Source organism: Neolamprologus multifasciatus, chromosome 1, assembly GCF_963576455.1.
Source record: "Neolamprologus multifasciatus chromosome 1, fNeoMul1.2, whole genome shotgun sequence".
In the NCBI taxonomy this organism is placed as follows: domain Eukaryota; kingdom Metazoa; phylum Chordata; class Actinopteri; order Cichliformes; family Cichlidae; genus Neolamprologus; species Neolamprologus multifasciatus.
The window spans coordinates 4,088,776-4,103,697 of NC_140439.1; the positions used below are offsets into that span (position 1 = coordinate 4,088,776).

General features: G+C 41.8%; 1 protein-coding gene across 3 annotated transcripts in view; it reads right to left on the minus strand.

The window, feature by feature from the left end:
* The window catches only part of cttn (cortactin), an 18,971-nt gene extending 7,422 nt beyond the window's left edge, over window positions 1–11,549 (minus strand). Inside the window, exons 1-10 of one of the 3 annotated variants that reach the window (XM_085161832.1) lie at window positions 11,380–11,547; window positions 8,833–8,941; window positions 8,647–8,720; window positions 8,412–8,541; window positions 7,410–7,520; window positions 6,529–6,583; window positions 4,154–4,264; window positions 3,495–3,605; window positions 2,386–2,496; window positions 1,045–1,155 (exon numbers count right to left, since the gene is read on the minus strand). In XM_085161832.1, the coding sequence (XP_085017958.1) occupies window positions 1,045–1,155; window positions 2,386–2,496; window positions 3,495–3,605; window positions 4,154–4,264; window positions 6,529–6,583; window positions 7,410–7,520; window positions 8,412–8,541; window positions 8,647–8,720; window positions 8,833–8,916 (898 nt within the window). In that variant the 5' untranslated portion in view covers window positions 8,917–8,941; window positions 11,380–11,547. Of the gene's footprint in view, window positions 1–1,044; window positions 1,156–2,385; window positions 2,497–3,494; window positions 3,606–4,153; window positions 4,265–6,528; window positions 6,584–7,409; window positions 7,521–8,411; window positions 8,542–8,646; window positions 8,721–8,832; window positions 8,942–11,379 lie in introns of all 3 variants that reach the window. The other 2 variants (XM_085161851.1, XM_085161842.1) reach the window with 2 other exon arrangements.
* Window positions 11,550–14,922: the final 3,373 nt, after the last annotated feature.

The following is a 14,922-nucleotide window of genomic DNA, read 5'->3' on the forward strand; positions in this document are numbered from 1 at the left end:
ACTATTTACATGACTTTGAACGTGGTTCAAATGTGTCTGTCTGGCACCAGCAGTTTTTTTGGTGCTCAAATATTTCAGAAACTGCTCATTAGGGCTGGGCCATATCATACCGTTCACGGTAATACCAGTATAATGTTGGACAACGATAAGAAAATGAGATATTGCGATAGAATATGGGTAAAACGCGCATGCGCAGTGCCTTTGTTTTCATACAAAGGTCTAGTGTCAATTATATCGTCAGTTATATCGTTATCGCAAATTTTCTAATTATATCATGATAAATATTTTTGGTCTTTTGCTCTACTGCTCATCTCCTGGGATTTCCCTGTACATCCATCTCGACAGTTTAGAAATGTGGTCCAAAAACAAAATGAAAAAAAAAAAAAGTCCACTGAGCAGCAGTTCTGAGCAGAAATACTTTGAGGCCAGAGGAATGCATCATGGCGTGTATCAACAGTTCAGACTCCAATGGAGCAACTATTATCAGGAGATTCATGTAAAGGGCAGCTGGCAAATCTGACAATCAAGGTGATTCTGAAGCGCTTTATAAGAACCATTTACAAGAGGCCCCAACTGATTCTGGCAAGATGTATCTAATAAACCAGCTGGTGACCGGTAGACTCACTTTAAGTAATTGTTAAAGGCGCCACTTTGGGATCACTATATCAAGGAGATCAGATAAAACTGAAAGTAAATCACTTTGCAGTACAGGCCTCTGGGCTGGTGTGCCCGTTCACGGCTGTCTTGAACGTGTAACACTGCATCTTCTCACTCACCTGCACTACTGCCTACATTTGTTTGTTATAAAAGTCTGATAGCTTCCTTTGCCCCTCCATGGCCTTACAATAGGATTGGTGACAGTAAACTAAAAGTCTCAGTCAGTGCTGCACAGGTGGGCGTGTCACTGTGGGAGTGGGAGGGGCTTCTGTCAGAGCCGGCCAAAGAAGCTAAGAGGGAGGACTTTTCATAGGAAGGCAAGGATCAGGAGGAGCTTTGTAAAAGGGAGGGTGGGGTTGGGTGACGTGCTCAGGAAAGTATCTGTGCCTTTTTGGGACTCGTGCTTGGCCAGGTTCTCCTTGTGCTCATAGCCCAGGGCACACTGGTCCTGCTTCTCCACCTCTACCCCATACTTCCCTCCAAACCCACGCTTATAGTCTGCAACACAATACATACACATATACGGACAGACAAACATCACACACATATTACAAAATACATGTAAAAGACACACATATAGCGACAACGATGCACCCACCAGGCTGCGTGCTAACAGAACGACAAAGAAAAGGCCTTCGTGTTCTTGCCCGTTCACTCAGCACTCATAATGTTCGGATTCACTGCGAATGGTTTTTACAACTATGAAGAGGCTTTTCCTCTTCAGCTGGTCTGCTCCCTCGTTACCTTCGTCTTCAGTAATGTCTCCTCTGCACATTAATATTTCCTCAATTTTAGGAGAAAGGAATATTTGTGAACTGAAATGATTGACTGCTACCAAAAGCTGCAGAAATGGTAAAAGCACCTCGTAAAATTTTTAGCCAGGGATTATTAAGGATATGAAAACTATAGTTTAAGATAGGAACCATGTATGATGATCCATCCAAGTAACAGATGGGAAGAGGAAGAGAATAAGCGAGAAGAAGTGGAAGGAGATGATGGAAGGAGGAGGAAGATGTTGAGAAGGACAAAGGAAGGTGGAAGAAGAAAGGATACAAATGAAGGAGGAAAGGAACAAAGAGTAGGAGGAAGAGAAGGAAAGAAGTAGTTAAGAAGAAAAAGAAGGAGTAAAAGAGAATAAGAACCAGGACACAAGGAGAAGGAAGAGAAGAAAGAATCGAATGAAGGTTAGGATGAGGAGGTAAAGGAGGAATAGGCCCCACAAAAACAGAACACAGCATGTGATTGATTGGAATCCCATCAAAGAAATGAAAGTATGAGAGCATGTTTGAACTGCTCCCATTCATTTGCTGCATGCAGCCGACTTCTCTGACCATCTAAAAGTGGCTTAGCATAGAACTCCCTGTGTGAATGCCTTTTAGTTTAGATTCATGTACATGCTTGTAATGTCCTGAACACAGCATCAGCTTAACACCCGACATGCAAATATAAATCTGAGCTGTGGGTTTCGTTTCCGCTTTCTGAGCCATTTTTGCATGCTAGTTGAGGAAGTTGTCAACTTTTTAAACACCGCACTGGAGCCACAACAAAACCACATCTGAGATCGAGCACACGGCCGAGGAGGAAGTTTGGTTTCACGGTTGATTTGTGCCAAACTCAAACTTGTAACAAACTGTTTTTTTAAAACAAACCCTTAATTATTTCATATGGGCAGTGCATCCGTGTGAGTGTCACACTCAACAAACACAGAAACCCACTCGGCATCAGTACCTTTCTGGGACTCGTGGAGCTGCAGTTTCTCCTGGTGGTCCCATCCCAGAGCTGATTTGTCCTGTCTGTCAGTCTGCACACCAAATTTGCCCCCAAAGCCCTTCACGTAGTCTGCAGGGAAACATGACACAATGTTTAATGTCAATAATCTTGTAATGCTACTTTAAAAAACAACAACACTGCACCATTTACAAGCTACAGCAGTGAAAGTGCTTTAGTCATTTCTATCAGTGCGACACTAGTTTTTTGTTTGACAAACTTTATATTTAAACATTATTTAACGTTTACTCATTCAGGCAGCTGCATGTTGCACATCATTCGTTCCAAACAGGAATTCCAGTGAGCGGTGTTAAACTCTGTCTGCTGCCCACCTATTCCAACAATGACGCTTTAAAATGCCCGACTGATTTATTCCCAAACGTAGGTTACAAACACAGTCGGGGCATTGTGGAGGTCGTTATGCATTCGATACGAGTCTTATCTGCTGTCGGCCAATGAGGCGTGACGAGCAAGCAGCTACACACAGCTGCTGTGCTGAAGCTGCAAAATTACAGACAAGTCAGGACAGACATGAGGGTGTGACCTACTGAGACCCTCTGGACACAAAGCTGCTAATAACACATCAGCAGCGCGAGTTTAGCAGCACGAGCTGAAAGCAAACAAAAGCTGTTTACTCTGTCGCTCGTCCTTTCATGGTGACAAGGAATCACAGCAGTGAAAACAAGGTCACTGCACACAACAACAACAAGTATTTGTGATTCTTTTATAATAACAAAACTCATCATATTATTATTAACCCTTCAAACTTCAGTCACAAATTATATAATAAATAATTAAAATGAGTGACAGTCGCTCCCCTGTGTGAAGAATCAGCTCTGCATGACGTCACCATCTGTGCGTCACCGTTCTGACCCCAAAATTCAAATTAATGACTTTTTTTTTCCAGCCAAAATTACAAAACAAGTTTGAGGCCTGTGTGACTGTTGGGTTAAACGTTTGTTTGTAATCTGATCAACACCACTTGTGACAATAAAATAATCTGCCATCACAGTTTGTTTGCACGCGCTTCAACCGTGATCAAAATAAGAGCGAGTGCCGACTGCTGTTACCTTTCTGGGATTCGTGCCTCTCCGTTTTGCCTTGATACTCGAAGCCCACGGCACTCTTGTCCACCTTGTCCATCTCAACGCCAAACTTGCCTCCAAAGCCCTTGGCATAATCTGCCAACGGCCCAGGGGAGAGGAGAAAACAACGTTCAGACAGAAAAACTAATTTCCCAACTAATTTTGCTTATGCATCAAGTACATTTAGTTTATTCGACGTATGATGTTGTCTTCTGTGTCAAGTGGAAATGTGCTTATTGAGAATGTAGACAAAAAACAAAAACCCTACAGATGCTGACTACCTGATGGATGTTAAGGTGTTAAACAAAAACAGCAGTCCAAATTGAAACAGCCTCCCCCAAAAAATAAAAAATAAACTGGAGCCATGGAATGAAAACATAGTACGTACAAAACACCACGTAAGATAACTTAGTCTTTAATAAGAATGCATTTTGATCCAGGGCAAACATGCAGCTCAAAGCAGTTAAGTTATTGTGCAATCTCAAATAAGCAGGCTGAGGTATGATGGAATGAAGAAATGCAAAAAACATGATCTGCCAGGACCTGCAGGCTGCTGCGCAATTACAGCTCTAGTGTCTGTCTGTACTGTCTGTATCTTTCTGCAGATTAATGAGAACGCCATATGGCAGGAAGCCTCGACAAACCTTTCTGGGACTCGTGTTTCTCGGTTTTGCCTTGGTAATCGAAGCCCACGGCACTCTGGTCGACTCGATCGGCCTGCACTCCGTATCGCCCCCCAAACCCTGTGGCGTAGTCTACATAGCAGAGCAAGGAGGGAAGGGGTGAGGTTCAGAGATCAGGGTGAAGCAGCATGGGAGCAGTGATCGTGGAGCAGCCCAATTCTAAATTCCCTATTGACACTTCCTCTGCCTCTGATCATTCCATTCAAAAAATAAAAACTTTAAAAAACTTAAAATGGGGTGGCTGTAGCTCAGGTGGTAGAGCAGGTCATCTACTGATCGGAAGGTTGGTGGTTCGATCCCTGGCTCCTCCAGTCTGCATGCCAAATATCCTTGGGCAAGATACTAACCCCAAATTGCTCTCCGATGCGTCCATCGGAGTGTGAATGTGTGTGAATGTTACTTAGAAAGCACTTAAAGAAATGTGCTTGTGCGAATGGGTGAGAATGGGTGAATGTACAAGTTGTGTACAGCGCTTTGAGTGCTCAGAAAGAGTAGAAAAGCGCTATATAAGAACCAGTCCATTTACCAAAATTTGGAAAAGTTTCCACTTGATCTCTGCAGAATCAGCTGAGATATTGACTTTAACAATAACTTGAGTCTATTTAATGAAACAGTCATATTACAGACTTCGGGTACATGGGAAGGTGGGCTGAAATTTGGCACCTTTGAATTTGAATATAAAAAATAAAATATTAGAAACAAAAACAAGATTTTGGCTTTAGAGAGAGAGTTGGTGTAGAATTGATTTAGTTGCTTTTTAAAAAATAAATACATTTAAGCAGAGCCTGAATATTGAATCTTGCCTTCATTGAATCTACTCAAGTTATTTTGCAAAAATCAGACCAATTGTGACGAGCTCAGGTGGCTAAACACTGACATTTCATGGGATGACTCAAAAGCTAAGACAGAATCACAACAGTAATGACAAACTAACAAGATTATCACACAATCATATCATGCTTTTTTAATTACCGTAATTGTCGGGCTATAAGCCGCTACTTTTTGCACAAGCTTTGAACCCTGCGGCTTTTAGTCAGGTTTGGCTTTTCTATGGATTGTCCATGATTTTTGTCATATCGTAAGAGGATTTGTTTTGTTTGTTCCGCTGTTGTACGGCACTACGTTGCCTGGCGGAAGGGCATGTGATCAGACACACAGTATCGGGGTTCAAGAGTGGTATGTTGGTCACATGTCCATCCGCCAGGCAACATAGTGCCGTACAAGTAGCGCGAAAAACAAACTTCAAAGTAGCGCTACGCGTTCAGTGGGAGGCGTGGATGACGAGCCGCGATAAACTTGCGAAAAGCAAGTTATGCTCAACTCCACCGGTGGATTCTGACAGCGTGGAAAAGTGTGAAAACATCCATGATCACCAACGGATTTCGAAGGGCTGGACTGCTGCATGATGGAGAGGAGGACACCGCCACGGCCCTTCTGAGGGTGTTCGACTCTGACACTGACAACGAGGATTTGTTTGGTTTTGAAAGTGACAACGAAGGAGAGAAGCTGAGAGTGGAGGACGTAGCCATCCTGGGCCTGTTCGTATCCGACACTGGAGAAGAGGACTTTGGTGGTTTTAGTGCAGGAAGAAGAGAAAGAAGGTGGTGAATGACTGACTTTTCTTCTTGTTAAAGCCGTGTCACTGCACCTGAGCCTAAAAGGTAGGCCGAATCTATTTTTCTGGTGTGCTGTAGGTTATTGTTATGTTGTTGTGTCTCCAAACAGCCATCTCTTTCCTGACAATTCCCTTTGTGCATATTCTCTTACATATGATAAGTCAACATTGAAACACCTGCGGCTTTTAGTCAGGTGCGGCTAATGTATGTACAAAACAGGATTTTCCCCTGATTTTAGCTTGTGCGGCTAATATTCAGGTGCGCTTTGTAGTCCGGGAAATACGGTACTCATTGAGGGCCACGTACATCTTATGTACACCTACTGTAGCAACAAGGGACAGCAATAAAGAAGCATTAGAATTATGCAGATATTCAGGACTGTGGTTCAAAGCACTGTTGAGGGAATGAGAGCAACACAAAGGTTGACAGCCTGGGTAAGCAGCCTCAGCACTGAGAGCCACGAAGCCTTCCTGAGTACCAGGATCACTGCAGCCTGTAACTGTAGTTTGTTTGGACTCTCCCAGCACACTGTGTCTAACAAAAACACCATTATTATGTCTCAAACTCTAGCTTTAACCTGATTTTTTCTTTTTTATCCATCTAATCTATTACTAATGTGTCCACTGAGTAAAGCCTTAGTTGCATGTCCAAGACACTTTTGCATATCTAAAGAAGTCAAAACCAGCAGTTTTGCAAAGACATCACAAATAAGGACATCACCTTTCTGTGACGCGTGCTTCTCCGTCTTTCCAGCATACTCAAACCCAACAGCTGACTGGAAGGAGACAGGAAGAAGCAAAGCAGTTATTCTACTGATTAGACGCATTTAAATCAAATCACTTTTATTGTCACATCACATGTGCAGGTACACTGGTACAGTACATGTGAGTGAAATTCTTGTGTGCGAGCTTCACAAGCAACAGAGGTGTGCAAAAGTACAATAACATAAAACAAATATAAGAATGGCTAAATCTGAGAATTATATGAATAAATATATGTACAATATAAGAGTGTATGCATATTACTGAATGTGTATACTAAATATGTCTACGTGTGTGTATATACATATTTTACAAATTAAATAGAACAAAAATAAAATAAATATATAAAATATACAGAGGTTGGTAGTTGGATATTGTGCAAAACAAGAGGCATTTATATACAGTATGGACTGCATAATGTTGAAGTTCCAGGTTTGCATTCGTAGCGTGCAATGTTGTCGAAGTCGTGTAAATGACGTGCAAATAAGGCTGCCATGGCTGATTAAACTCAAATCTTCGTTTTTGTCATTTATAGAGAAGGTTTTGTGACACAGCATACTTCCTTCTGAAACCTCAGGTCTGTAGTTCTACTTCCTGCCAAATGTGCATGAACACTGCTGTGCAGTAGAGCAATCACTCTTGATGTAGAGGAGATAAGTTCTTTAGCAAACTTAAAAACAAAACATGACACATCCAATACAATGCATCATTTCATTTTTGTAAAAAGAAGGTGTTGGGGGGGCGGGGGGGCTTCATTTTACACAGCAGGAACATTACTAATAAAAAGTGTCTAAGAAAGTGTTGTGCTACTGTTCGAATGAGGTCAGCAACAGGAAATACCTGGTCAACGCGGTCAGCCTGCACGCCAAACTTCCCTCCAAAGCCCTTAGAGGTGTCAACCTGGGAGCAGTGCTTGGACAGTTTGCTCTGGTAGTCGTGTCCAACAGCAGACTGTCAAGGCACAAAGACGCAAACGCATGTAGATATTTAAAATGCTGCATAAATCAGAAGACTGACAACGCTAATGAAAGATGGCAGAAAACATGAACATAGAAGGAAAACTAGACACAGCCAGCAGATGTATCGACTGAGGAACACTAACTACTGACTTAGCGCACACACACGCACGCAGACACACACCTGCAAAAGCACGTAGCAAGCTGGCTGGTTTCAGCGACATGAAAAACCACAACGACAGGAACTACTAGTTTCAACCCTCCAAACAAAGAAACAAAATAAAACATTTAACGCTGTAGTACAGCTGTGCACACACACAATGTGTTACACTTATTTTAACAAATCAGTCAGACTACTGGAAATTGTTTCCATATTTTCATTGACTGTAACTACACGTGGTTTTCATTTTTTCATCAAATTCTACAGTTTTGTCAAGTTGGAGTTGTAAAGTGAAAAAGCTCTGCAGCCTCAGACTACAGCACACTCCCTCACCAGACGTGCTTCTATTAGAATTGGTCTGTGGCGAACATCAACCCTTAAACCCTTAACAACAACAATAATAATAATAATCTTTGAATGTCATGTGAATGCAGACAGACCTGTTATGCAACAGTTAAGGTCCCTGCAGTAGAATTTGCCATCTTTGTTTTCCATTTATGCACAATTTTAAGCAAGACCTATTAGAGTTTGCAGTTGGGGGAACACTGATCCCTACTCTTTACAATGAAAAGCAATTTCAAATGTCTTCAATGAGTCACAGACAGATCAGTTCCTACAATACAAACTGTAAAGGACAGTTCATCTGATTCTTACCAATCTATAAGAAGAAAAACAAACAGAATTTGTGCCTTTGATCGACTGCACAGGTCTTACTGCCTCCCTCACCTTGTCCATTCGATCTTGCTGCACTCCAAATTTCCCTCCATAGCCATGCGAGGCTTTGGGCATGTTCTCCAACTCCTTCTGCTTCAGCTTGGTATGCTCCGTAGAAACAGTCTCACGCAGACGGTGTATACTACACCAAAGACCAACACGGTTAGGACACACAATTTGTAGATTTCCCACAATGCATTTATTCCCAAAAGAAGGAAAAAAAAAACTAAAACATTCGCATCCTTACTCTATGTGCTCCTGATGGCCTGAGCCAGCCACTGTCTTGGCTCCCCAGCGCTGCTCCTTCTCAGACACATCATTCTAGTTTTTTAAAAACAGAGTAATAATGTCAAAGCCAAGAACAGTAGTGAGAAAAATACGATTTTATTTAAGTGAACCAAGAGGAACTAGAAACAGGAGAAAATACAGGTACCTCAAAGTCGGGGTCAGTCTCCCAGTCGTCGCCTCCATCGTCTACAGACACATTGACTGACTGTCCAGCTGCTGCCTTCCACATGTTTGTGAACCGTATGCCACACACACTGAAATAAATTAAAGACAAATATTTTACACAAGTTGAAGAGGTAGAGGCGTCTGAGGACAGGCTCAAATTTGAAGCGACCTGATGGCTCAAGTTCAGGAAACAACGAAACTTAAAAATATACAGATCAACATTTCAGTCGCATCTGAGCCCACTGACATTCTGAGGCACAACTAGAGTATTATTTCAGTATTACTATTTTATTATTGTTTCCCCCACTTTTCTTCCAGAGAACATTAGTTCTATTAAGCTCAGACCCAGCATACACCACCTTATTATCAGATATGCAGATATCAGTCTGCAGGGCATCACTGATGCACATTTATCTCTGCATGCTCTGCAGAAATTGTTCAGAGTAAATTTATAACTTGTAAGTATTTTCTAACACCTTTCTGCAGTAAAAGGTTTGGGATTTAAGCTTTTTTACTTTTACATTGAAAATACGCTAACGTCGAAAGACTTGATGTGGCGAATCCAGAAATCTGGATCCTCACATGAGCTTAAGTTGGATAAATCAATAAATGTTAGTAATAAATTAGGACTGTGGGCTTTACCATACATGTTGTCATTTTACTTGATAATTACTTTTCATCTGATTCAATCAAATTATTTTAGCACTTAGCTGTAAATTCAGGTAAATGCCTTTTCCATAATTCCATAAGGATGTTTAATTTAAGTTGGTGGATGTGCCAAATTTTCTTGTCAGAGTAACTGAAACAAACCACCAAGCAACAACCAAAAAGCAGTAAAACAAACAAAAATTCTTATAAACTTGCTTTTCTTTGGAACTTGAACAGTATGTTTGCTCTGCAATTCAATCTTTCTGTGTTTACCCAAAAAGACATAACAGTGGCAGACTGTTATGTGTTGCTTTTATCCATCCATTCGCTTCCGCTTATCCTTTTCAGGGGCGCTGGAGCCTATCCCAGCTGTCATAGGGCGAGAGGCAGGGTACACCCTGGACAGGTCGCCAGTCTGTCGCAGGGCCAACACACAGGGACAGACAACCATTCGCACTCACATTCACACCTAGTGACAATTTGGATTATCCAATTAACCTATCCCCACAAGCTGCATGTCTTTGGATGGTGGGAGGAAGCCGGAGTACCCGGAGGGAACCCACGCAAACACGGGGAGAACATGCAAACTCCACACAGAAAGACCCCGGCCTGATGGTGGAATTGAACTCAGGACCTTCTTGCTGTGAGGCAACAGTGCTAACCACCGTGCCGCCCTGCTTTTATCCAATGATGACAAAAAAAAAAAAAAAAAAAAAAAAAAGAGACAGGAAGACAATACAAAAAATTATTTGTATTTAAATCAATCTAAAAAAAAAGCCCAAGTATGCAATTAATGCTGTTTTTTTGGAGGTTTTGTGTAAGTTCTGAGTTAATAAATGATCAAATCAATCGACTCATCAACCAGTCTGACAAAAGCTGCATTGATTACTTATAACTAGCTAAAAGTAGCTGCACATAAGATCCATTTCAGCATTGACTGAATACAAATTAATGACCGCTGGTACAACGAAGCAAGACAGCCGACTACACCAAGTCTTCTACGCTTGTATAAAGTGGACGATTAACAATCTGTAAATTCGCTTATGACATGCGGCCTGTGATCGCGCATCTGTTAGGAACAAACGCTTTCTGTGCCAGTCCCCACTCCTGACTCAGCACCATGTGGGCAATCAGCATCTGTGTTCAATCAGAGGCTGCGGGAGACGTGGCTCCATTCATCTCAGTACAGAGAACAGAGAGAAGGCATCGGGACCAGGAAACTGTAACCTGGCAAGTCCCTACACCGAAAGTGTGTGATTTGTGTCCCACAACACAACCACACCCATCTGCTGCTCACATCGAGCTGCTACTCCTTGACCAGGCCTGAGACACGAAAGTCCACTTAGGTGTGACTGTGGTGCAAATAAAATGCAGATAACAGGGAGCAGTTGGCACAGTTGACTATTCCAGTCCACATAGGAAATTTCCCTTAAGCTCTCTGTGACATTGACCTTAATGGTTTTCCTTGCCTCAGTAAAGTAGGCCAGGACTCAAACATGAACCCGTTTTTGCCATAAAAACGGGTAATGAAATTATGTGGCGTGTTTCTGCTGATGGTCTCAACGGGAACACTGACTCACAACTGTCAGTGATTCAGGCTTTAATTACGGTTTGAACCGGGACACAGGCTATGGAATAAGATGTACATCTCATCAATGCTTACTGACACACGACGAATCAAAGTTAGGTGTCCAAGAGCGGTAAGAAAACTACAAATTACTTAAATAACTGGGAATTGTGTCAGTCTAGCTGTGGCATTTCCTGTTCCAGTTTCCAGCTAGCTGGCTGGCTAAAGCTAACATGCCTTCTGGAATGATGAAGCGCTTCGGCTCGCGCGGACACGTTAACGTGCTCCACTGAAATAATAGTTCATGCTCACCGTTTGCTACAAAGCTAGCTCCGAACAACTGAGTGTTAAAACCCCTCCGGTAGGATATGGTCCTGTCGCAGCTGTAGCTTCGACGGAGAAGCGTTTGTGGATCAGCTCGCGCTCCCTCTTATCTATCCGCGCGACTCTTCCGGCTCTCCCAGTATCCCGTCCTGTTCGCCACAGCGTCGACGTCACAAGAGGGCGTTGCGCGACCTGTTCGTGGTTTTCTAAATGGAATTTAGTGGAGAAACAGATTTCTTCTAATGCTGCAGCTTACTAACGCCGCAGGGAACTGGTGTTTTCATTTTGTTAACATGGGAATGTGTCCAATAAAATCAGTGCTAGGATACGAAATTACGAAGAGCCTGCCTGGATTATAGACCCAGACTCTGAGGCTCATGCACTCACATTTATACAGCACTTTAGACTTAAAGTCACATTTTAACTATACGTTCATCATTTGTGCCTACAGTCACCCCAAAGACGCATTTTAAGTCAGGAAAAACACTGTAAGCCTGCTTTGAGTCCCGCTGTTTGTCCAAAATTAATAAAAACGAGTGTGCTTTGATAACAAACAAACTTATAGCAACCGAGTAATTATTGCTGGTTCATTGCTCTCTTTGTCATGGATTTTCTCACACACATCTATAATATTCTGTAGTAGATGCTGTGTTTGTGCAGAAAATGTCTTCCTACGTTACTTTTCACGGTTTACTGATTTTTTTTGATGGACATCGAGCACAGAGATGGGCTCAGGAGCCTCAGGCTGAACACCCTTGGACTGGAGGGAACCCAGCCATAAACCTTTGGTCGTGGTTTATTTTTTGAAACGAAAGTTAGCCCTTCTTCAGTAACTACGTTGATTTTCTACTGTTTGGTTATCACAACTTTCTCAACAATTTACTGAAATTATTTGTGCAAATTATTCGTTTTTATTCTTGTCACATCTATAAATAGATCTTATTTAGAGAGAAAAACCCTTCCAAACAATTTTGAATTTGATTATGTCCTTTGATTTTTATTTTTCTTTCTTTTTTTAATTTCTCTGAGCACTGCATGTTCTGACTTTGGGGTGCATTTGCTGGGATGTTCACTCCTGATGCATGAATGTTTTCCACTTTCTCATTTTAGAATGTTGGTTTTCAAGTTTTTTGGAAAACTTAAAAACCCCAGAGAATTCCCGGGGCGGCGGGGGTTTTCTGGCTGGCTGGAGCAGCGTCTAATAACCAACTTGCAAAATAAAACAAAATAAAAACAAAACAACAAACACAAAAACAGCAGACATTATGATACAGACTTATAATTTGCACCGATGTTTTTTCGAAATTCTATAAGTGAAAAGTGAGCGCGAGCCCTCGGTGCGCCTGCTCGCTGCTGAAGTCAAAGTAAACTTTATTGTCGTCTCCGCTACATACAGTCCAGAGAGATGAGACGACGAAGTAAACAAACAATAAATATAAGAAGAGTAAGAAAATAAATGTACACTTTAGGACTCGGGGTAAAGGGATCAATAACAATTTAAAATGTATAATTTACAGTTTGATGATTTAAAGTCTCAAACACAACCCGTTGAAAAGGGAGGGGGGGGGGGGGGCTGCTTCCACATTTCATTTATAATGATGTAAATCCAAGCCCATTATGTATTCATTATTTGAATTGGGGTTGTGCGAAATCCCAGAAATTCACCCTAGACAAAGCGAGTCTGTGAACTAAGGTGTAGGTGTGTTAGATCATGTTGTGGCGATCCTCGATATGGGGGGGTTTGTGTTCATACTGGAGTGCAAAATTAAAACCAATGGAAGATGGACAAGAAAAGTTCAAAGCCATCAGGTGCTCAGTTTACAAAAAAGAGAAAACAAGAGGAAGAGAAACGAGCAAAAGATGCAGGTAAGCAGACGTGTGATTGGATAATGGCAGGTCATCCTGAAACAATCAGAATCAGAATACTTTATTAATCCCTAAGGAAATTATGTGAGTTACAGTTGCTCCAAAAAGAAATGGTAAAAATAGCAACAGTAACAGACTAAACTCCAAACAATACATTATGTTACAGATTTTAATATTAATGAGTCATTGTCAGTTGTTGATTTGTCCTGTTCTCATTGTATGACGAATTATGATGGCTCTTTGGTAGCTGTTTGCATACTATGCATACTCTATCTTCATATATGTGTGTGTGTATGTGTCTCTGGTGAAATTCAGTGTGGTTCCGACAACAGTTTTATGTTAATGTACAATCCTTAATATGTTTTATGTGTGTGTGTGTGTGTGGGGGGGGGGGGCGCCAGAGGGAGTGTTCGCCCAGGGCGCCAAACAGGCTAGGACCACCACTGCTCCACATGAACAGCATTGAGATCTACTAGTAGCTCTTGTGACCCCAGGTGTTCATTCATCTGAGGAGGATCTTATTCCATTCCTTGAAATGTTTGAGGACTTTCTTTTGTGTTCATGTTGAAAGTGTTTTGGTGCAATGGAGATGAGTGGAAGCTGTTGACTGACTGCTCAAACAAGAGCCTAATATGTGTCCTATGGTAGCAATTGGCATCTGGGACAACTGGTCATTTTGTCCAGTTAAAAGAAACCGATGAAAATATGCTAACTGTGCTGGAGAAGCTGAAATACACTGAGCATAAATTCACCATATGTGAAAACCCCCCACCGATTTGCATTTTGTGATAAAACTGTATAAAACTGAATAAACTTTGAATTCACCGTCAATGTTCCCTCTAATCTGCGCGAGTGCGCAATTGCGCACTGCTGGCATGGTCTCTGCGCACAGAAAAAAAATCGAACCTGAATTGCAATTAACCCTGGAGAACACATGGGGTCAGAGCCGACCCCATGTGTTCTCCAGGGTTAAAATGAAAACTTTAACAATTCTGTTTTGCAGTGTGAGTCAGTGAGTGACTGGCTGCTCCCGTATGGGATTAGAACGATGCCACCTTATCCCATAGTCCAGCCAATGATGCGATTCACATTCGTATATATGCAGCTAATCAACGTCATTGTCAGGCTATGATAACGTCCCTATGTATCGACACCGGTGTTTAGCTAGCAAAGCCGCGGCTGATGTGGAGTGAAGCCACGTTAATGACAACGTGTACAACCATTGGAGACGTGAGCAGGACAGACGGAACAACTGACATAAAAAGTGTGGACTTTATACCAGTTTTTAAATTGTGTTGATAGGACATGTAAAACCAGAGTTATGATAAAAATATCTGCAATGTTTGGTTTTCTTCCTGAATACTGTCGTTGTTTATATTTACTGCGGGAAGAAACGGTAAAAACGGCGTTTTACGAGGAAAACGCGCGAAAGCCTGTGAGCAAAAACAAAACCCAAAAAACTCCACCCTTTCCTATTGGTCGAAAAATGTACCATGTCGACCAATCAAAAAATGATATGGCAACATTGTATTTAGTTATTTAGGAAAGGGGGGAAGTTTTAGGAGTGACGGCGGTGTTTTGAGATGTGAGAGATTTGCCACGTTTAGCGCAAATCTTGTGTAGTTAGTGTGTAGTTAGTGTGTAGTGTAGTCAATAGTGTTGTTG